General features: G+C 36.4%; 1 protein-coding gene and 1 pseudogene across 4 annotated transcripts; one reads left to right on the top strand and one right to left on the bottom strand.

Annotated features, from left to right (window-relative positions):
• The first annotated feature begins 117 nt into the window (after window positions 1-117).
• Window positions 118-1,056, top strand: LOC311185367 (protein archease-like; annotated as a pseudogene). Its single transcript has 2 exons — window positions 118-216; window positions 508-1,056. The product of its transcript is annotated as a protein archease-like (transcript).
• An 8,242-nt stretch (window positions 1,057-9,298) lies between these two features.
• TWF1 (twinfilin actin binding protein 1) lies at window positions 9,299-20,584 on the bottom strand (the record flags this gene model as incomplete). Of its 3 annotated transcripts, XM_084254667.1 has the most annotated exons (10): window positions 9,299-9,469; window positions 10,760-10,881; window positions 11,032-11,182; window positions 11,568-11,693; window positions 12,477-12,497; window positions 13,385-13,489; window positions 14,682-14,777; window positions 16,477-16,655; window positions 18,637-18,714; window positions 20,477-20,566. In XM_084254667.1, the coding sequence occupies 10 exons, from the start codon at window positions 20,499-20,501 to the stop codon at window positions 9,299-9,301; spliced, it is 1,074 nt and encodes a 357-aa protein (XP_084110793.1). The 3 variants fall into 3 exon arrangements, with proteins under 3 accessions (XP_084110793.1, XP_084110794.1, XP_084110792.1); XM_084254668.1 differs by lacking the exon at window positions 12,477-12,497 and having other exon boundaries at window positions 20,477-20,584; XM_084254666.1 differs by lacking the exons at window positions 12,477-12,497; window positions 18,637-18,714 and having other exon boundaries at window positions 20,477-20,501.
• Between the last annotated feature and the right edge of the window lie 4,244 nt (window positions 20,585-24,828).

The raw sequence follows: 24,828 nt of genomic DNA, 5'->3' as shown, positions 1-24,828 counted from the left end.
GGATAATCATCTTCTGCTATAGTCAGTATCATCAACTCACATAATTACCTTTTTTTTTGATATGGTAAGGATATTTAAGATCTACTCCCCTAGCAAGTTCAAACATTATAGAAAGCAATGCTATCAAATAGGTCATCATGTTATGTATTACATTACGTGTACTTGTCTAATACCTGTGTTTGTACCTTTAAACAGTTTCGTCCCATACTCTATAAGGTATGTATTATTCAATTACAGAATGGACACACACAAGTATGACTTTTAAGTCATTCAAATTCTAAAGTAATAAGTAGGGAAGCAAAAGCAATGAATTTTCAAAATGAATGCAAAATTGTATACCTCAAAGAAATGGGGGGGGGGGGCGGAAATCACCTTATGAAATACTCTCACCTAAAGCAACAACTATTAAATGAGTTCAACAAATATTCCTTGGTTTTTTTCTATGGTCCAAGTGCCTGCCTATGTGCCAGGCATTTATAAAAGCAATGGGCATATAAAAATGAACAGTATATAGATTATAATTTGACTAAAGAGCAGAGGGCGATCAAGATCAAGTATCTGCAAGTCATTTGGAAGTACAAGTATTTAGATCATATGGTGCATATCCAGGCACATGCATGGATGAAACCATTGAGTAGTATGTGATGGTCACAGATATGGGACTATGGCGCTCCTCGAAACAGTGAAAGTAGAAACCCAAGGAGATGACTCAGAATCTCTTCTGTTTCACTTTCTGCATGAATGGCTTTATAAGTTTAGTGCTGATGAATTCTCATACCCCAGAAAGTGAAAGTACTTAATATTAATCAAAGAAACTTCAAGTGATGGTCACTTGGGTGGGAAGAAGAATTCTCACTGTCTAAGCACCCTCAGCGTGCTGAAGTCAAGGCAATATTCAGCAATGCAGATCTACCATGAAGAAAAGTCAGAGGTTTTTGTGATAATTGACATTTAAGATACCAGGAAAAAAGATTCCTATGAAGAACTGCTTTTTCTCTTCCTTCTGAGAAGATACTAGAATATACATCCTACATTATCTGTTGGTATGTGGGAATTTGCAGCGCACAAATTATTAAACTTTGACTTTCAGAAAAGGAAAACCAGGATACAACCTTGACATACCTTACCCAAAAATTCAAACTTCAAAGAATTCTTCAAGTGGCAAATATGGTCCTTCATTTATTCATTCCCTGTTACAGCAGCAGACACCTCACACCTGTCCAATGTGATGCAAACCCTTTAGCCTGGTCCCAAAAGGGACCACTGATGTAAGCAGCAGCCTGGAGCACCAAAGTCTCCAATCTCTTCCCAAATCCAGTTTGAAAAAAGAATAATTTGAGAATACTTACACTCAAGATTTTACCTTTCTTTCAAATTGGTTCAGACATTTTTTCCAAATGTGCATTAAGGGAAGTTGTGCTTTAGATTGTGTGAAACAGAGATCACCATCCTGTATTCTAGTTGGTTTTCTTAGAAATAGTTCTAGCTGAATTTTTGTAAGACTTCTCTAGAAAGAACACTGAATTTCTCCTGCTCTCATTTTTAAACACTGATGTATTGACAGTTTCTCAATATAAAAGAAGACCCTAAACTCCCACCTCTGGCTGACCAGGGACCTCTCTTCAAGCAAGAAGTTAAGACTAAGACAGAATCCAGACTGCCTAGTTGAGTGTGGAAAGTATCTTGACATGCATAGGCTGTCCCTGGCAAAGACTGGGACATTTACTGCCTAAAGACATTTTTAAAACTCCTGTCTACTTAGTAGCTGATGACTAAGTTGAGTAGAGGCTTCAGTGTCCTCTAAATCTAAATAATATAGATTTTACAGAATTCGTTCATTAAGCTCATGAAATAAATAACAACTAAGATAATTAGCAACAACAACAAATCTATTGAGAGGGTAATGTCTGATTTCCAGAGTCACCAGGTTATTTTATTTAAAGTGCAAAATATTCAACAAAAATATACTAGGACATATATGCAAGAAGATACTAAAACAACAAAGTATGATCCATATCCAGTGGGAATAAAAGAGTCAATAGAAACTATACTAAGAAACAGACTGGCCTAAGAGATATTTATAGAGCCTCCCATCCCAAAATAAATGAATACACATTCTTCTCAACGGCACATCAGACATTCTCAAGGATCAATCATGCTGGGACACAAAGCACATCTCAAAAATATATGAAAATAAGGCCTCCCTTGTAGCGCAAGTTGTTAAGACACAGCCTATGAAGCTGTCTGCAGCCACTGCAGCACGAGTTTGATCCTTGGCCAGGGAGCTACCCACATGGTGCAGCAGACCTCTCCTGACTCACCTGCTGCTCCCCTCAGCAGTGTACTTCAGTCTATCTACCTGTTCTGCTCCATGCTCTGTCTCTGGTGAATCCTCTCACCCCCCACACCTCTAACCTGTACCCCAGTTCTTGTATGCATAAATAAATCTAAATATATATATGAAAATAAAAATTATGTCAAACAGCTTTTTTGACCACAATGGTAAAAAGCTGGAAAGCAACCACAAAAAAGAAATCTAGAAAATAGCTAAATGTGTGGAGACTAAGCAAAATGCATTCAAATAACTCTTGGGTTGATGAAGAAATCAAAGGAGAAATAAAAAATCTGGAGACTAATGAAAATGAAAAGACAAGCTACCAGTTCCTATGGGATGCAGCAAAAATGATAGAGGAAAATACAGAGCATTACAGGAACATATAACTGAACAAGAAATATCTCAAGTAAACTAACTGTACACCTGAAGGAACTAGAAAAGTAAAAACGAGTGAAACCAAAAATCAATAGAAAGAAATTATTAAAATTGGAGTGGAAATAAACAAATAGAAATCAGATAGATGATACAAAAGATGAACAAAACCAAGAACTTTTCTCACAATAACAGTGAAACAGCCACCCCAGGAAAGAGAGAAACCCCAAATAAAAAAGAATTGGAGGGCCTCCCCGGTGGTGCAGCGGTTGAGCGCTGGGTTGCGAAGCTGCCCGCGGCCTCTGCAGCGCCTGTTCGATCCCCGGCCACCGGGTGAGGGTCCCACATGGCGTGTAGACCTCTCCTGCCGCCCGCTGCTCCCCTCAGCAGTGTGTTTCGTCAGTCTGTCTGTTCTGCTCCCCGCTCTGGCTCTGGTGAATTCTCTCACCCTCCCGTGCTTCTGACTGTACCCAGTGCATGTATAAACAAACAAACAAACAAACAAAGAAAAACATGCCTCTATAAAAAAAAAAAGAATTGGAAATGAAAGAGGTGAAATCACAACAAAACAGCTTAAGTAAAAAGGATCATAAGACACCTACTAGGAATGTCTACATGCAAAGAAGTTACACAACCTAGAAGAAATGGACAAATTTTTGGAATCATAAGAACGTTTCAAGGGCCTCCCCTGGTGGCACAGGTGGTTGAGCATCGCACTGTGAAGCTGTCTGCAGCCTCTGCAGAGCCAGTTCAATCCCAGCCAGTGGGAGAGGGTCCCACATGGCGCCACAGACCTCTCCTGTCGAACCCGCTGCTCCCCTCAGCAGTGTATTTGGTCAGTCTGCCTGTTCTGTTCCCCACTCTGTCTCTGGTGAATCCTCTCACCCTCCTGCGCATCTGGACTTTACCCTGGTTCTTGTATAAATAAATAAATAAATAAATAAATAAATAAATAAATAAATAAATAAATAAAAGAACCTTCCAAGACTGAATCAGGATGAGGTAGACCACTTGAACAGACTACCCATAAGCAAAGAAATTGAAAGATTAATCAAAAGTTTTCCTAGGAACAAAAACCTAGGACCAGATGGTTTCACTCTACCAAACCATCAGAGGATTTAATACCTGTCATTCTCAAGCTCTTCAAAAAAATTTTTTGAAGAAGAGGGAAAGTTCCCAAACACATTTTATTAAAAGGGAGGAGCAGGGCAGGAAACTACAAGGTAATGTTTCCAATGAACTCTATGCAAAAATCCTCAATTACATCTGGGCCAAATGAATCCAGCAATATATTAAAAGAATCATCCATCATGATAAGTGGGATTCAGTCAGGGATGCAAGATTGGCTCAACATATATACATAAATCAATGTCATTCACCACATTAAAAAATCACATGATTATTTCAACAGATGCTGAAAAGCATTTGACAAGATTCAACACCCATTTATGATTTAAAAAAACTCTCAATAAAATGACAATTAAAGGAACATCTCAACATAGTAAGTCATATATGAGAAATCCACAGCCAACATCATGCTCAATTTTGAAAAACTGAAAACGTTTCTCGTAAGGACAGAAACAAGGTAAGACTGTCTTTGTCCTAGCCAAAGTAATTTGGAAAGAAACAGCCATAAAAGGAATCCAAATTGGGACAAAAGAATTGATGTTATCACTATTTGAAGATGACTTGATAATATACACAGAAAATCCAAAGGCTCTACAAAAAAAACTACTAGAAATAATAAATGAATACAGTAAAGGAGCAGGATATACAACAATACACAGAAGGCTGTTTGGTGTCTATATTCACACAAAGAATTAGAAGAAAGATAAGAAAACTCTCATTTATAATTTCACCAAAAATGATGCAATACCTGGGAGTAAACTTAACAATGGAGACGAAGCATCTGAAATCTACGAGACACAGTAAAAAGGAATTAAGTAAACACAAAGAAATGGAGAGGGGAATTTTGCAAATATGACCTACCTATGTATCCACCCTTCATTATGCTTGGAATGCCCCTATTTGATTGCCTAGCAGACTCCTATCATTTCTTTAAGAGCCATTCCACAAAGTATTTTCTGATTCTCTAGATAGAAATAGGTACATTTGTGTTCCCGTAGTACTACAATAAATAATAATGATGTTAATGTATAAGCTTGTAATTTTAAGTCACATGTTACACTTTTTGTTAAACATTTATGAGCACTAGTCAAAGTGTTCTCCCTTTATTTAATCCTCATAATCCTATGATTAGTTGGTAACATTATTTATCTACATTTTACAAATGAGGAAACTGAAGGGAAGTATCTTCCAAAGATCACGCATCTAATAAAACAGAATTGGGACTTTGAACTCAGACATCTGGCATCAGTTTGAATGTTTACCACTATACTCACTTGCGCCATCAAATTAATTCTCTCTCTCTTTTTTGCATAGAAGAACTGAGGTGCGGGCTAGAGGTGTGTGTAGGGAGGTGAGAGGATTCCCCAGAAACAGAGTGGGGAGCAGAACAGGTGGTTTGACTGAGATCCATTGTTAAGGGGAGCAGCGGGCAAGACAAGAGAGGTCTGCTGTGTACTATGTGAGTCAGCTCCCTGGCTGGGGATCAAGCTCAGGCCTTTGAGGTGATGATAGGGCTAAGATTTAACCCCTATGCCATCAGGGAGGACCAATCGTTTTAAACAACTGTTTTAAACCACTACATTTTGGGGTAGTTGGTGATGTTACCAGTGTCACAACACGTAACTCATTTATAGTATATAATCTATAAGTGACAGCATTGCATACACATATATATGCACACTTAGAAATATAACCCATGTTGTCTTATCCATACAGCTTGGTAATAGAAGACCTAGAAATAAAATTTAACCCCCATTCATGGTTTGTTTCTTTCCATTAAGCATCCAGAGTTCAGTAAGAAATTACAACATGGCTGAATCCTAGCAAGTGCCGATGGTGATGGAGCAGCACAGGCAGTTGAGTAGACTGGTCTTCATCTCTCACAGTGGATAGTCCACTGAATGAGGATCGCCACCAAAATTATTTCTATTCAGGACTGGATCTGCTGTGTCTTATGTCATGGAAACCATTTTTCACAGGGTGAAGGGCTCTATCAGTGCCTGTGAGGTTTGCTTTGGCCAGAAACATAGGCCTCTGTATTCACCTACATCTGCTAAGAGTGCTCCTTTCCACTCTGACCTAGCCACTGTTCTAGCTCTGAGCTTGTATTTTAGTAGAGGAGACAAATGTTATGCGCATAAATAATTCCTCAGTGTTATGAGGAAAAGTAAAACAGGATTCATGAGAGACCCAGAAGTACAATCAGATTGGGTTCAGGGGATGAGCTGGACCTTCCTTGTGAGGAAGCAGGACATGTAGATAATGGATTAGTGACCCAGTGTCAGGGACAGAACAGTGTTCCTCAGGCAGTGAATGCACTTGACCCCTCCCTTACAGCTGGCAGGTTAGGACAGATTAGGAACTGGAGGGGACTGGTGAAGGCAGGTGAAAGGCCTGGGTCAAGTCACGCAAAACTAGTGACTAAATGGAGGGCCAGATTTTTTTTTATGTTACCATTAAGTACCAGTACTAGCAACACGTGTGAAGTTTGTTGAACAAATGGCGTTGGTGGGGTGGGGTTTGGGATTAGTATTCAAGGCAAATTATACCTGCCATGGCACATAATATGTAGTATGTTAGTTATTTGTGGAACTAAAGGATTCTGGGCCCACATACTGTATCAAAATCCCTGAATATGAAGCCCATGTATCTTTAAAAGAAAACAAACCTCCCATTCTTGTAGTTGGCTGTAGAGCAAAGAGGACCTGTGGAAGGATACAGAACAAATCACAAGTACCCGAAACACATTATTACATTTCTCAGTAGAAATTCCTTGAGAACTTAACTTTTTTAAATACTATCTTTTATTTTATATATTTTTTTACATCATTTTTCATTTTTGCACTATGTATGCATTTTCATCTTGGTTATGTTCCCCATACAATTCCCACCCCACCCCCCCTATTTTGACCCTACTCCCTCCTCCCCTCCCTCGTACTGTGTCTTTGGTTTATAGTTGCTTGTTGATTTGGTTTTTACTTTATTATTATAATTAGCCTTTTTCCTGGCCCCTTATTTAGGTTTTTTAAATTCATGCTGAGTGAGACTATCCGGTATTTTTCTTTTTCTTTTTGGCTTATTTAAATACTATTTTTAGTATCAGCTCTTCTAAGAATTTCCCCATCATTTGGGAAACTGCTGTCAAAGACAATGTTTGTAACAAATCTCTAATAAAAAGGGCCAGTTCGATACTGAATGGCACACAGGAGAGCATTCCATATTTGTGGGATGAGTGAGTAGCAAGTCTCTTAAGACTTTCATATCAAGTTGGTTGCCCTACATTAAATTGGGGTGTTTCTCTCATGGTAGAACTATAAAACTCATGGTATTTTCATTCTTCTTACAGCAGTGGAAAACTTCTCATCTAAATTAAGGTTTCCCAGATTTTAAGTTACAGTTAAAATTCTTTTAGATTTGGCCAGGCAAATTAATAAATGGATGAATGGATTTCTAATTTACCATCAATTACTGCATTATGAAGAATTATCCAAAGATTTTTTAAAAAGATTATACTAGAAAAAGAAAATACATTTAGTACACAATTTAAAGAGAAAAGATTTTTATTGCAATATAAAATGCACTTATAAAATGTCCACAGAAGGCATGTACTTCTTCACCGCTATATAAATTTATTGGGAATATTGTATTCACCTCCTGTTGTTATGATGATGCCATCTAAAACATACTGTAAACGATGAGTTATACTCTATATAACAAATGCATCACTGATTTTCAGCAATCATTGGTTTAATAATAATTAAGACTATATAATCACATCTATATTCTGGAATGTCCATTGACTTTCATGTAGTGTAGTAGAATTTAGAGTATAATTGCACATGAATGGTACATAAAAACATTCACTACTAAATTATTTTATACCTTCAAGATGGGTTAACAGTCTTCCTGGCTGAATAACAGCTTCCACTCTGTTCTACAGCACAGTTCTGGGACTTGCAATGCAGTGATTTGTGTGTGTGCACCCATGGGACAACGTAAAGTCTACCTTTAGTAAACAAGTGCAACATTACTGTTGATTGTTTTGCATGTTTCAATATTATAGTCTAATTATTTGTAAACAAAACTCCACACAAATACTTATAATTGTAGGGGGAAAAAATCCATTATTCTGATATGCTTTGCTTGACATACAATGGATTTCTAAAAGGTGCATATACTTCCTTAGATAATAAAGTATAAAAATGAGTGTTTCATACTTTATACTATGAAATGTCCATTTCTATGATCTGTTTTATGCAGCATAAAGTTTAGGTGAAGAAATTCTGAATCATGGATCTCCACAGTTCATTTAGAAAATTCCTTAAAGTTATGGCTCCTGCAGCAGGTTAAAATATGAAGTGTTCTATTTCCCTCTATTTCAAGTATCAACCAAAAATGAGGCTCAAAATCTCTGTAGATTGTAACTGAAAATGCAAAGCTTTAGAAAACAGATGTTTTAAGATACAGTATAAACTGAAACAAGCTTCTGAAGTGTTCATTTGTGTTAGGGTGGTAAGTACCAAAGACTGTTAAAAACAACTATTAAATCTGAATATATGCTCAAAAGTGATATGGAACACAATTTGCCTTTATATATATGGGTTGGGAAAGAAGTAGCATGTTGAAAACCTGTCAACACTGTTGACTTTAGTGGTGTTGCTGGGTATTAATTCAACATTCAACCCATACATAAATATTTGGCCTTATAATACTTATAATGAAATGACTTACTTTTAAAATGGAAATTTTTAAAGCACTAAAACAGAATTTACCAACGCTGTTTCAACATTCTTTCAATGTCATCAGAAATCCTGCATTATAGAAAATATCTGGTATCCTTGAAGGTTTCAAAGTGAGCTAATCTTCTGAAATTTTAATGCCATTTAAAAAACCAAAAAGTCAAATAGAAAAGACTGCTGCATTAAAGCACTGTTCCTAAAAGCTGCAGACATGATCCCTCTATCTGAGAGTTAGCACTATTCTCAGAGTAAGCAACTTTCCACCTTTTTGTAGGCACACTAAGCTTCCAGCTTAGAAAATAATATAACCTGGCCCTTAACATAATCATTATGTGTATGAGTATTTTAGTCATTGTCTTTTCCTTAATGAAAAAATCTGATGTTTCACCAAAGAGTGTCTCTTATTTTGAGACATTAGACTTTCTGTAATTGGCCCAACTGTACAAAATTTCAGAATTATGTGAAAGTGTGAAATTATCACTCTATGAAAACAGTGTGACAAAACTAAACATTACTATGTCAAACCTTTTTCGCTTTAACTCAAAAATAGAAATCATGAGTTTCCTTATAACATTAATTTTAAAAACACACAGAAGTGAAAAGTGCTAATTTTCAAAAAGTACGTTTTCCCCTACTATATATCAATATGGAATGATTTCAGTTATCCTGTACTAAAAGCTGGAGTTTTATAAAACTAGTATTGTAATACTTAATAACAGTGATTTTAATCAGTAGTGGCTTCAGTTTCAGCTGGACCCCTGATTAGTCTTCTAATTCCTCTTTTTCCTGCAGGACCTTTTGGTTTTGCAAAACTTTGCTTATGTGCATGCTGCTTGGGGTGTACTTCTTCATAAAGGAAGTCTGCAGTCAGCTCATCCCCGTTGTCTATCTCTATCTGCAAGAGATGAAATTAGTATGTACAGTGCAGTATGACAACACACAACATTCAAAACCTAATAAAAGCAACAATCCAATTGTCAGGTATGAATACTCACAAACAGATACATAATATCCATTCCAGCAAGAGTGAATCAGGACCACACACAGATAGTTTTCATTTTTTTTTTTTGGTGGAGAGAGGAGGGATGAAAGGGATGCTAAAGAAGTTGCCTGAATATACAATTCTTTCTATTTGTTTCCATTTGGTCCTTTCTTTTCCAACTTAATGTCCAAAAGTGGAATCCACTACTGTTATTTTCAAGTTGTTTTATTTTGCTATGTTCATATATATTCATAGCCCCTTCATCTGGGTCACTTGAACTTATTCTAGAACAGGGCTTGGCAAACTATGGCTTGAAGGCCAAATCCAGTCCCAAGTTAAGACCATGATTTACATTTTTAAAGAGCTGTATAAAAGAAATGATAAAACAAAGAATGTGTGACAAAGACCATATGCGGCCTGGCAAAGCCTAAAATATTTACTCTCTGGGTCCTCTTATTGAAAAAGTTAATCAGCCCCTGCTATTAAAGGTGATTCCTAAGAACCACCTTCTTAAAAAAGTGTTTCCCCTAAAGGGAATAAAACACTGGTAGTTTGTAAGGACCTGTGTTTTAAGAGTCAACAGGTTTAAGAATAAATCTCTTTCCCTATACCTCATCTGTATTTAGCAAAATAAATTCAGAAAACTGGTAGCTTTGTAGTTCCCAAAATCTATGACCATTCCCTCCTTTGCCAACAGCTGGAAAGCTCATCAATCATCCATGATTCACAGCTGTAAGTGGAGACGACCGTTCCTTATTAAGAGTCTTGAGGTAATCACAAGTAGGTAGGTCTGGCAGGAGTGACCAACAAAACGCTCTGCAGTATGGAAACAGTACCTAAGCTCTGCACTGCCCAGTACAGTGGCCAAAAGCCACTGACTAATGTACACTTGACATGTGGCTGGTGTGATTAAAAAAATGGAATTTTATATTTACTTGTTTAATTTATATTTAAACAGTCACATGTAGTTTGTGGTTATCACCATATTAGAGAGAACATTTCTATAAAGTGGGTCACAACAGGTAATCTTCAAGCACCTGAGAGGAAAAGATCCTAAGGCTTTATGATGAGAATAAAAAATTTCATCACAACACATCATAAACTATGTGGAAAAGACATTAAAATTATAACAAAAACTGAAAAGTAAAAAGTAAAAAGCTAGATATTAGATAAATAAGACAAACTAAATAAGTAGGTAATTACCTTTCTAATCACATCCATTTGGAGCTGTCTTTCTACAATTTCCAGCAGAGGGCTTTTGCAGCTAGAATAGAGCATCCGTTCTCTTATACTGCAGGTGTAGCCAGGCATTGAATAGATAAAAACTGTAAGATAATAATGAATACATGGCACATCAATTAAAGCAACTACTAAACCTCATAAACTACAACTAAATCATGCAGGCAAGAAATAAGACTATATTAATAAGCAAAGTGAAAATATGTTAAATACAAATATACAATGTATCATATTACCTATGGATTCCAAATAGTCTCCTTCATGGGAATGTTTATACACAAAGAAATGGTAACGTGCTGAATCCTTGGGAATCCTCTTTGGCAAATCTTTTAGTTCAGTATTTGTTGTGTTGGCCAAAATTATAATTTCATTTTTTATATCTATTTCCTGTTAATAAGAAGTAAAATAAATGCATTAAAACACATACATAAAAATTAAAAATTTGATAGTGAAAAACCAGGATGACAAGGATAAACATACCAGCTTGAACAAAGAACATATATTGCTTTTGGAAAATCAAAAAACAAATGAATAGGAGAATTGTAAGGTGTATGTATGAGGGGAGAAATCAATTATTGTACAAATTAAACAATGATGTGAGAAAATTGAAAAATAAGTAAATAAATAAAATAAAGAAATAAAAATTAGGAAATGAGTAACCAGGAACTAAATTTTTTAATCTATCAAAAAAAAAAAAAAAAAAAAACTTCTATAAGCCAAAAGCCACTAAAGTGCAGCAATTTCACAAAATGTTACCAATTATGTCTCTTACCAATTGCACATAATTGAGCTGTCTGTTATTCAATTTTTCCAAAGCTTGAAAAGCTTCTCGAGAAATAGGAAACGCTACTCCTTGTAGTGTTTGATGCTTAGTGTCCACACTCACGTCTGTCTGCACCTAAGTGTGACAGATTGAATTAACCAATGAAGTTACTGAATTCGTGTCATATGGCAAAAAAGACCCAACTTCTGTCAAGTATCATTCCATCCTTGCCCATTTTAATATAATTCACACTTTTAAACCATTATGAACTTAAAAAGCAAAAACTTTTTCACATTTGTTCATGTCCTGTTAGCACTTTTTACATGCAGATTGTATGATACGTCTTTATGGAAATGTTGGAAGTGAACATAAGAGTGTGTAACGTTAGTGGTGCTCTAGGGGTCCTGTTGGCTTCTAAGTTTGGTTTGGCACAACTACAATGAGTTACTCAAGTTCTTTGAAATGTCTTCTGATTACACCTTTAATTACAAATTTTTAATTGACAAAGTTTATGAACAGGGTAATATACAAACGATATGTATATAACTTTGTTCTGTTAGACACAGAATGTAACACACACACCATGCACTGAACTGAAAGGAGCACAAACAATTTACAAAGACATGACACAGCTGAACAAGTTCTACTACTGCAGGAGTTCTAAACTGAGAGCTTTCTTTACTAAGAACACGGGTATGCGCGTATTACAAGAAGAGAAGAGTATTTCAAGAAAGCTTTCAATGCACATGTTTAAGACTCTTATACTTGGTAAATGATAGCTAGTATAGGGTCTCATTGGCAGTGCTGCAACAGAAAATCAAATAGAAATTTTACTTAAAAAAAAAAAATGAATGGAGATTCTACAGCAAAAATGATATTGGATAATGAAAACATCATAGAACATATGCAGATGCATACCCCAATACGATCCTCTGGGTTCTGATTGCAAGGAATAAAACAAACTATCAAACTTGTTAAAAAAAAAAAATCACATAAAACCCCCTACTCAAACAACCTGAATTAAAATAATAGAAAGGTAGACCCTTGCTATCAGGTTAATATTAAATAATATTCAATCACTTTGCAGACTGATTTCTATTAGTTCCTCAGATTAGTGATTATTGGTTTCTGCTCTTGTCCTTTTCCATAAAATCCCAGTAGAATTACAGTGGTTATTATTATGATTTGTAAATGGAACAGCTGCAGGAATCACATTAAAAATAACAAATTATAATATGTATGAAATTTATTGACTCTAAAATGCTAAACAAGTACTCATATAGCAATCCCCATATATATACATACATACATACATATACATATATATATATGCACATACCCAGCTAAGTAGTGTAAGCACAGAAGTTAACACACAGAGCTTTTAGGAATCTTAAATGTTGTATAGCATTTATATTTTATTCTTTTTAGTAATCACTATTCTCTGAAATCACAACAAAACAAACCTGCTTCAGGCAACCTCATTAGACACAATATTCTTTGCACTAAATGGTAACACACTTTTCCCATTTGTTTATTTAAAGTACAAAATTTAAAAAGTTATACTTCCAAAAGGAAGATTTATAACTCTTTCACGTATATCTTTATAAAGGCAGGAGACAGCCATTTATAAAACTGACATAAAGTTTAATATTTATCTTTACCTTTTTTCCCTGAAAACACTTAAAGCAAATAACCTGTCTCTGAAGTAAACAGAATAAATGTAAGCCACCTAACCAACATATACCCTAGTACGTCCACACCTAGTAATTTAAAAAAATATTTTCAAACACATAAAATCTTACAAGAGTTTCAAAATTGTTATTTACCTCATTAATTTTAATCTGTCGTAATTCCTCCTCAGCTGCAGTCAATGGGGCAGGGGAAGACTGTGACAGCAAATATTTTTTATATCCATGTAATGAAACATCTTCCTGTAAGCGCAGACATAGACTGTTATCAGTTATTCAATGGAAGTAAAACCCCAGTAACATTACTTTAGGAATAACAAAATTATCAATTCAACAGAAAATATTTTAATTCTTACTTTTTTTAAAATTCTCAAACTTTAATAAGGGTTTCGGAAAATCTGAAGGGGAATCTCCACTCTTCATTTCCGGAAGTTCTATAATTATTACATCTTTTATATGAGTATGGTGGTAGTGGTACCATACCACATACAATGAGTCTGATAGTATTTCAAGTCTACAGGGACAATTACAATTAACCTTACTGGAGAAAAGCACGCCCTATAATTATCCAACAATCAACATATTCTTATATGAATTCTAAATTATAATGACTTATATAATTTCTCCAGAATGAGTCACAAAAAATATTATAGTTTTTTAAATAAAAAACATTCCAAAGAAGCTACTTTTCATTAAAATTTTGTGGTTTGGAAGACAAAATTAAGAAACTAGATGATCTCACAAATAATAGTGAAAAAGCAAAATGCTCCCATCTAATTTTTTTATCTACTAGATTACCTTCTGCATCAGAAAAGCTCTAAACAATAAAATCTGTTCAATAAAAAATTAAGTTCTCTTAATTTTTATGTATGTGTATCTATCATAAAACTGTTATTTTACAAAGTACATTCTTAATCATAATTTAACTGATTTCTAAATTTATCAATTATCAACCAATTTACCTACTTCATTGTGTTGATTTAAAGAAAATAGTAACTACTTCTATGACATGGTATGAAAATGCAAAATACCTAAAAATTACTCTTTTGAACAGTCTCTCCTGTGTCTGAGTCTAAAATGAAAAGATGAACTAGCTTGATACATTAAATGACCTCTGAGTTACACTCTAGTTATTAAAGATTGAGCTAACCAAGAGACTCCAACATATTCTAAAAGGTAAGTATGTTTCAATGATACTGATTCCTAATGTCAAATAAGTAGGAAAAAACGAATGGATTCAAAGTTACATATTCAGGTAATGGTTAATTTAACAATTATGTATATCATGATTATGTATATCATATGAAATACAATATTTTCTCTCTTATTCTTATGTTTAGATTGTTATCAACTGCCCATTATCTAGGAATTCTTTAACCATTTTAGTTGCAACATATTTCTGTAAAAATAAAAGCTAAAAATAAAAATTTTGTACCTTTATTGTGCCAAACACTTCATCTTTAATGTGGCCACCTCCAAACTCTTTTTTCAAAGTTGCTCTTGTTGCTGCATACAACATTTTTTGACGAACCTATTATTAAGTTGAAAATGTTTCCTTAGAAGTTTATAAGTTGAAAATTATCATTGCAAAAGAATGTACTTTTTGAATCTATTAATATCTTCAAGCATATTAAAAATAAAATCAACTATGAGAAAACTACAGTCCATTGGCTATAATGTGCTCAAGTACGTGATTACAAAAACCAGCGTAAACACGACCATCTAAAATATTGATGGCAATTAAGGGAGATTTCAATTTAAAAGTCAAATCTTTCAAAAAGTGGGGGAAAAAAATCTAAATTAAAAATGATGTCTCGGGGGCCTCCCTGGTAGCACAAGGGTTTTAAGCACAGCACTGTGAAGCTATCTGAAGCCTCTGCAGCACGAGTTCAATCCCCGCCAGCCAGGGAGCTACCCACATGGTGCAGCAAACCTCTCCTGTCTCTCTCGCTGCCCTCCTCAGCAGTGTACTTCAGAAAGTCTGCCTGTTCTGTTCCCCATTCTGTCTCTGGTGAATGCTCTCAGCCCCCACACCTTTGGCCTGTACGCCAGTTACTGTATGCATAAATAAATAAATCTTAAAAAAAGTAAACAGATGTCTCTCTTCACAGTATAAAATGACTTCCAGAATTTAAAAAAACTACTTAAAACACTGCTTTAAAATATGAAGAAAACAATCACTGAAATGAAGTAACCTTGATACCGACATTTTACTCAAAGCAAATCTAGATCAGACATTACTAATTAAGTTGTTTAAGGATCAAATATTCATGGCACATCTATGGCAAATTACATTCTATGAGACACAAAGATGAAAAGAACTACTATTAAAGAGTCTACAGTAAGCTACTAAAGATAAGAGCCAACCAACAGAAACACTGTCATAATCTGCATGGTGAAATCTAGTGTTCTTTTCATCATGTTACTTGGAATTAAAGGGAAGAAGATAACTTCTGAGAAAGCTCTCTAGATAACTTTAAAAAAATTACTTTCTACAAGAAACAAGAGTATCTTTAAAATATTGTGAAATGGGGCCTTCCTGGTGGCACAGGAGTTAAAGTCTCAGCACTATCAACCTACTAACAGTCTGCTGACCCACATGGTGCAGCAGATCTTTCCGTCTTGCCCACTGCTCCCCTTAGCAATGTATTTCTGTAGATACGCCTGTTCTGCTCCCCACTCTGTCTCTGGTAAGTCCTCTTACCCCCCTGCTCCTCTGGCTTACATCCTAGTTCTTATATATATAAATAAAATAAACCTCTAAAAATAAAATAAAATACTGTGAAGTATATTTGTCTTTTGTTCTATTAAATTTGTCTTTGTTCTATCAGAGTACTAACTTTACTAAAATAATATTTGTTTATTGTGTGCATCTACCACTTAAATGGTAGCTATTAATAATACATTAATATTTAATAAAACACTCAATTAGTTCTCTGAAATATGTCATCACTACTCTCATAGCAAAATAATTTTATTTCTCAGAAGTCATTTGTAACTGCCACAGATTTTTAAATTTAAGATCAGTAATAATTCTATTGATTTCATGAAAGGCAAGACTTTTGAATCAAAGCACATTATTCTTGGTTACACATAATCCGAGGATATCCGTGATCATCCCTCTCTATGGGAAATGACTGTTGGCTCCTTCCCTTTCTCTTGATCTAAGAATATTTCAGGGAAAAAAATTCTAGCATTCAGTGTAAAGAAATTACCAAAAACTTACTTACATGAGAATGATCTGGAGACCATGCAATAAATATCCATTCATATCCCTGGGCATTCTGAGAATCCAATCTGAATAATATATAGCATGGTTGTTTGTCCTCCAACAAGGGTAAAATAAAGGAATCATAATCCTTATCCCAAGTATCTGAAGGCTGACTACAAGATCCAATCACAAGTTTCTCTACGAAGAACAATTTTTAAAAAGATACATAAATTGTTGGAAACACCAGATGGTCAACTGATGAGACTGATGAACGGAAAAGTAGTTATTTCCTAATTGCTATTTTTCACATAAAGTTGAAAAGAAAAAGGTCGTAACATAAAAAGTATAATATAATGAAATATAAAAAACATTAAGAATTTAAGACTAACACAGTTAAAATATTATGTATATGTACACACACACATATATATGTACAAAAGCAAAAGAAACATGTAAAAATGATAGCTAAGTTGAAAAATGGCTTACTGATTATATTCTATTTTCCAAAAAAATTACAGCATAAATTATCAACAAAATATTTTTAAGTAAGTGTACTATCTCTCAAAGATATAATTTCTAAAATTAACATTGAATTGTATAGTAAGATATTAAACCAATGATTGAGCTCCTATTTGTCCATAATGGGTGCTCAGTGCAAATTTAAGAACTAGCCCGGAAGCATAAATGATATAGTCATTCCGAGGCTATATTTGGCAGACTCAAGACAGACTGTGAATGTACTCTACATAGAGAACCTCTTGTACTTATATGTAAAAAGGTGTTCAATGCAGTAAAACGTAATTACAATGAGAACTGAAAGTAGCCTAAAGTAAGAGATTGGACATACAATATGTGACATAGTCATTTAAAATTGTTTGTTTTTTTAAAAATTAATGAACTCTGTATCAAAACTAATCACAAAAATGTTTACAGGAAAAGAGAAAAATGTAAAATAAGATGTCCTTTTATGTATGTTCAAAAACTCAAAACAGCACTGTATTTTTTTTAGGGATACACATAGAAAACAGACTGTACAAATATAAGAACTCCTAATATATTTGCCTCAGGGGAAGGCAACAAATTGTTGACAGAGGAGGCTCATATCACAAAAACAGCTTGCAGGAAATATGATAAAACATTAGCAGTTGTTAATTTAAGGGGAGGTAGAAGTATTTGCTGTATTATTTATCTTCTGCAATTTCCTTATTTAAGAGCTTTTCTCAAAACAAAAACAACATAAAATCAGAAAATGATGTAGAAAACAGTACAATTTTCCTTTTGTGGAGATGCCAGCTGGATAAACTTTAACTTTACCATTTTAGATAATCAGAGTCACTTAAAAGTGATGGCCTTTAAAGTTTTAGCTCAATATTTCTAAACTATGCTGCTTCAGAGTTTATTTATTCCTGCTGAGTGTGGTAATATGGATAGAACAATTACATCTTTCCAAATGACTGGTAATTTTAACGTATAAGTAGAAAATGAAAAGCAAATTAGATTGACTTTCAGTTTATGAATATTTTTTCCAAAGCAAAATATTTCAAGGTATTTAAGTAATTAGGCTAATGAGCTATTTCAACATTCACTTGTGACTAAGTCATTAAAATGTTGGTTGTTCAAATGCAAATCTATCCTAACTAAATGATACTCCCATCAAACAATTACCCTGCTTATAGAATTATTTTGAAAATATCAACTTATAGTTTATTATTCTCAGAACTTTCCCAAAACAGTAAGGACATTCCTCTCTGCAGTAAAAATGGGAATCAAGTGGAAAAAATGGGGAGAGTTTGAAATCTTTTGTTTCTATTTCAAAACTAACTTTATTGAATAACAATTTTTAAGTAACTTTTTTTTTGAATATTCACCAGTTTACTGATTTTCATTCCAGAGATAAAAAGCACTTAAATTAGACATGAATTTTGTTGCAGAAACTGAGACACAAAAAGAGGAAGATATCATATCAAAACATAACTTTCTGTTTTCCTGCTAGTCAGTCACAGAATTCAGAAGCAAAGCAGAGGCTTAGAGACAAGCCCAAAATATACAGGAGCCAAGTACCCTAAAGACAAGCTTTAAACTTGCTTTATATTAGTTCAAAACACTGACAAAGAATGACAAGTTTAAAATATGGCCCGATAAGCCAAGGACAAGTCATATTTTAAAATATTTAACTAACCATTTTCAATAGAGATCTTCAAAAGTCTGTATTTTCCATTTCTTGCTTTGGCAAAGACATCTTTAACATCTTCACTTGCTGTGGAAAAAATAAATCTATTTTTATACTTCTGTATTAATACTTTCTACTGCTACTTAAATGAGGAAAAAACACCAATACCAAAAATATAATACAAATTATGTAATAAAGAAAAATTACAATACAAGAAAAAAACGTGTAGGAAGCATTTTCTTACTATCAGTAATTTAAATGATAAAACTTACTGGTGTAACAGTAGACTCAATATATAGTCAAAAAATATAAATATTTATACATCAATATTAATATATATTGAAAGTACATATATCAAATGGAAAAATGGGAGCATTTGAAATCTTTTGTTTCTGTTCCAAAACTTTACTGAATAACAATTTGTAAACTTTTTTTTTGGATATTCACCTGTTTACTAATTTCCATTCCTGAGATGAAAAGTACTTAAATTAGAAATGGATTTTGGTGCAGAAAAATATCCATATATATCAATATTAATGCCATTCTTTTTCGCTTATTTCCATTGTCAATGTAACTAAAGTGACTACAGTACTGAATCCAATAGTGCGTGTTCGAAAAATGTTGAAAAACTGCTTTTATTTTCTTCTAGTCCAATTTTCAACCTTGTGATAGACATCTTCATCAACTCATTTCCTGTATTTTCCCACTAAAAAACAGTAAACATCAGATAACTTATGCATTATCTGATTAAAATGCATCAAATCTTATGCTTCTGGTTATATTTTTCTAATTTGTATTTCTCAAAAAACTAAAGTAGGATTAGTGTGCAAATATCTATTTAATAACCTCATGTTTGTGTTCCTCTTAAAGTTTCAATTTTGTTCTCGAGTTGCATACTGCAGCAAGAACCTCTGTATTGAAGGGGCGCTCGCTGGAAGCTTCAGGCATGAAAAGTTAATAAACACGTATTTAAATATCAAAGTCCATGGGGACATATAAACAATGCTTTGAGATTTGAGACCACTTTGCTCGTGTTTGTGGGTGCAGGGGGGAGGTGTGCGACCCTTAGGAAAAAACGCCCAAGGGTCGATCTGTATAAACGTTCTGTTGTCTACCAACAGGAAGCGCTTAGGTTTATACTAAGTTTATAACTTGTGAAATGATCTCGAGTAACCGCGGGATATAGTTTTCCTTCCGAGGTGAGCCCTTCCAGACTGCTCATTTTCAGTCCAGGAAATAACCAAGGTGGGAATTAGCGCGCTCCCCGCCCGCCCGGGACGACCCGGGGCACAGACTAGACTTTTCAGTTTTCTGGGGGTCACTCAGGAGAAAGACCCAAACGCACCCCTGACTCGGGGGTTCTCAGAACACAACCCACGTTCCCATTTTGGGAGAAAATGCGGCAGAATCTGAGAAGCTTCTTCGCTGAGAAAGACTCCAGCCGCTTTCTTTTCCACAATACAAGCCCCGTCCCCGTCTCCCCGGACCAGCCCGTCTCCTGACAGCGCACGGAAGCGCAGCCGCCCCCGGCGTTTCGTTCTCCCCTACGGGACAAAAACGGGGAAACCGGCTGACCGCAGGGGCGGCGCAGGGCACGCCCCCTCCCACGGTCGCGGGGGCACCGATTTCTTTCGCTCCGGCGAACTGCGGGTTCGTCTGCAACGTGGCGGCGGCCGGGCCAGGGCTGCGGGCGCCACAGGCCGGGAGCACCCGGGACGACCCCGCGCGGAGCGGCCCCACGGCCCGCGAGCCCGACTCCCCGCCGCCCGGCCCGGCCCGCCCGTAGCCCGCCGGGCCGCGCGGCGCCTCCCGGGAGCCCCTGCCCCACGGGCCGCCCGGCCACCGTTACCTTGGATGCCGGTCTGGTGGGACATGGCGGCTGCCGCGGGCTCCCGGCTCCGGCGCTGAGTGCGGCGAGCGGCCCAGCCGGCGGCTCCAGGAAGTGGCGGCGCCCCCGCCCGCTCTTACGTCATCCACCTGCGACGGCGGCTGCCCCGCCCCCGAGGTCCACGGCGTCCTCGTGCGCCCCCGACCCCGCCGCGGCTGCCCTGCGCTGCCGGGCCTCGGCGCCTCTGCCCGGGTCCCTGCTGGGGTCCTGACGCCCGCGGCGCCAGCTCCACCCTCGGGAACCCCGCGGAACATAGGAATGTCAGGAAGGCCGGAAGGGGGCCTTGCCCTGCGGCGTCTGCCCCCGGCCACTTTGCCTACTCCGTCGCTCTCTAGCGCAGCGAAGGATGCTCCAAACCCGGAAATGACCATTTTACTGAACAGACGTTCTCAGCTTTAAAAGAGAGGTGCCCGGTATCCTTCTTGGATTACTCTTCCTGTCATCTCTACCGTCCAGTGTAAAGGGACACCTCCGCCCCATTTATTTTCCAGCGAGATTTAATATAGAGGCGGTCGCTTATGCAATGTGCCCACCCTTGTAAATGTAGTTAATCGCAGATTTTTCTTTGTTCAGTTGAGCACATTCAAAAACCTTGTTTTCTGTTCATTCTGAAGAGACAACCCCGAGAGTGAGAACATGAAACCGACTTGAGGATTCCTCTGTGGTCCATTCTACCATTGCAAACCCTAATACTGCTCTGCTTTACATTGGTCGTTTGTTCTTTAACCAATTATTCAAGAGTCACGTGTGTCGATTTGTAAGGTAATAGCAGATTGTGTTAAAAATTCTTTACCATTTTCTGCTTTTTTAAAAAGCGTTTTTCTCTTTCTGAATTTTAGTTTAATTTTTGTACCACTTTAGTGCCATCCTAGATTATAGTTTCCTAGGTAGAAAACTGGTTTTTTGTTTGTTTGTTTCTAGGGCCTTGAACTGAGAAAGACACAAAATTACAATCTCTTTATCAACTTTATTCAGGCCAATCATGTAAATGCCAGCTAGCAAAATTACTTTTCAAATACGGTATATTTTTAATTCGTTATTAACTAGCAAGCCTCCCATTGTTTTTCTTTACAAGGATCCCAGCAAACAAGGTTCCTGTGTCCTCTTCCTTGTTATCTAAACTCATGTCTGAAACAGGTCCTGATATTCCAGAATAAGCAAAATTTAAACTGACTGTTAGGGCTTGTTTGGATTTAGGAAATGTAGGGAGGTGTTTCATTCTAACCAAATTCTTTCTGACTCAACAGTTCACCCTGATTTACTAGTTTTGATTGCATTGTTGAGCACAGAGAAAATGGCCCAGTTCATCTTGTAGTTTTTTTCCACTCATTCAGGACCTGGTGAATAGGGAAATTTCATTAAGGAAATTGGCATTGCTTAAAAGCACTGATGAGAAAAAAATGTAACTACCCCATTCATACTTAGAGAAGACCACTGTATTTTCAGCCCCGAGGAGGTGGAAATTTCAGTTAAATTGGGTGGGACCCAGGAGAAAGTGCTTTTTGTCTGTCAGTTCAGTAGTTTGACTTAGAAGCTGGAAGGGTTTGGGGGACATTGATTTTGAACAGCTACATTGCTCAAAACAGAATGTGAAAAGGGAAATATATTTGTTCAGCTATAAAGAACATAGTGAGAATGACCTTTTTTTTATTATCCATCAGCATTTCTACAGGTAAACACTTTATTCTCTTTTAGTATATTCCATGTATATGCAAAAAATGGATACTTGATGCTGTCATACAATGTTTTATTAAAAAGCTTAATATTGGTAGTACAGTTAAATCTCACTAATTTATTATGTATAATGCTTATTTCAGATTGGGTTATTAAAGTTTGGGATTATATAACTGGAAAAATGGTTTATTAAGTATATTGATTAATACATATAGTTTACCTATTTCAGAGAACAGATTATAGTAGAAATACTGCTCCTTTGGTTCATCTTGATAACAACCCCTAAAAAATTCCTGTTTGATCTGAGTCCGACTCATACCCTTTAGCATCACTGTCTTCTATACTTGACTTTGTCAACATGTTAAAAAACAAATTCATTTTGTCTTCAGCAAACTAGCCCTACTTTATGCTTCAGCATTTGTTTGATTTCATTACTTTAAAAGCAAGTCTTTCTAATCTGCCACACAGCTGTCTTCAGATCTGGCAGGACCTACTTCTTTTAACCATATCACTGGTATCAGATGTAAAAGTAATGTAGATAATAATTAAAAGGCTCAAATTTGGAACTGTATGATTCAACTCTTCCAAATTCCATTTGTATTTAGTAAATCACTCTTGCCAGTTACTTCAAAAAGTTCATTGATGAATTAAACAGGCAATTAATGTTTAATAAAATTATTTCATTTACCTAGTTAGTATTTTTCTAATCTTCTACATTCAATTCATTTTACATCTGAAAGTGAAAGCCTTGAGAGTCTCTTTGCATCTTGTTGCCCTCATCATCTTACCTTTTTTTTTTTTTTTAAGATTTATTTATTTATACAAGCACTGGGTACAGTCAGAAGCACGGGAGAGTCAGAGAATCCATCAGAGCCAGAGTGGGGAGCAGAACAGGCAGACTAATGAAGTACTGCTGAGGGGAGCAGTGGGTGCAGCAGGACAGGTCTATGCGCCATGTGGGACCCTCGCCTGCGGCCTGGGATCCAAACGGTGCTGCAGAGGCTGCGGGCAGCTTCGCAGCCCAGTGCTCAACCACTGCGCCACCAGGGAGGCCCTCGTCTTACCTTTTTTTTTTAAGATTTATTTATGCATACAAGAACTGGGGTACAGGCCAGAGGTGTGGGGGTGAGAGGATTCACCAGAGACAGAGTGGGGAACAGAACAGGCAGATTCACTGAAATACACTGCTGAGGGGAGCAGCAGGGTGAGACAGGAGAGATCTGATGCGCCATGTAGGTTGCTCCCTGGCGGGGGGATCATACTCACGCTGCAGAGGCTGTGGATTGCTTCATAGGTTGTGTCTTAACCCCTTGAGCCACCAGGGAGGCCCTCATCTTCTTACCTTCTATTATTTTCTGTATTGGTCCTACTCAGTTGTCACCCTGGATTGCTTTTCAGGCTGGGAAGTTCCATGCATTCTGACCTGCATTTCCCCCCAAATATATACCAAACATGATCTAAACACTCAGCTTGGCACCCATAACCCTCGCCAGTCTTTCCTAATATGCTCCAATCCAATGGACAGTTATTTCCCCCCAACTGCGCTATATTTTCTTTATCGTCCTGTTTATCCTCCCCACTTCCCTACTATACTTCCCTACTATACTTCCTTCTGTCTTTTTTCATGTTTAACCCATCCTTTGGAGACATATCCACTTCCATGAAGTCCTTCCTCAATCTCAGTTATATAATGTCTTGTGTTTTCAAATGCCTTTAGCATTTTGTGTATCTGTGCTAGCCACCTTTCTTGCTCTTTACTGTAATCACAGATGTATATGAGTTTATTCCAGTTCTCCTATTAGATAGTCTAGTCCTTGATATCAGGAAGTTTATCAGTTCCTTGTTGGATCTCACATGTATTTAGAACTCATTAATTCATTTCTTCTTTCATTCAGTACTTTAGGTGTTCTTAAATTGAAGGTAAAATCCTGATGATGATGTTCTGTAAACTTTTCTAGAATTTAAAAGTCTTGATTTTTGTTTGAAAATCATATGAAATGGGTCTTACTAAATTACTTATCTTCAGTAGAATTATAAAATAAGGGTGCTGAATAATTTTCCATAGTTATCCAATAGAATATTTCTTTGGTAGTAAAAACAATTATACAGTTACTACAAAACAACTGTTTGGAAACAGTTCAATTATTTTATGAAACTAAAATTAATTTTTTAAGGTTTATTTTATTTATGCATACAAGAACTGGGGTGCAGGCCAGTGGTGCGGGGGAGGGACGGTGAGAGGACTCCCCAGAGACAGAGTGGGGAGCAGAACATGCTATCTACAAAATCCACTGCTGAGGGGAGCAGCGGGTGAGACAGGAGAGGTCTTCTGTAGCCAGTTCACTGGCTGGGGATTGAACTAAGGCCACAGTGGCTGGGAATAGCTTGATAGCATTACTTTAACCCCTGTGCCACCAGGGAGGCCCAAATTAAACTAAATTTCCTTTGAAATATCTACATTGAAAGATTTTTCTTTAAAAAATCTTATTTTTTTATAATTATGTTTTTAAAGTGATTGCTCAGGTATAAAAATTGCATCTTCTTCATCCTTACCTCTTTCTAAAAAAATTCATGGTGTCACTTTATTGTTGGCCCTATCAATTTACATATTCTTCCTGTTAATGACACATATAAATCCT

The sequence above is a fragment of the Talpa europaea genome (genome assembly GCF_964194135.1).
Source record: "Talpa europaea genome assembly, chromosome: 15".
Lineage (NCBI taxonomy): Eukaryota > Metazoa > Chordata > Mammalia > Eulipotyphla > Talpidae > Talpa > Talpa europaea.
This window is presented reverse-complemented; position numbering and strand designations above follow the sequence as displayed.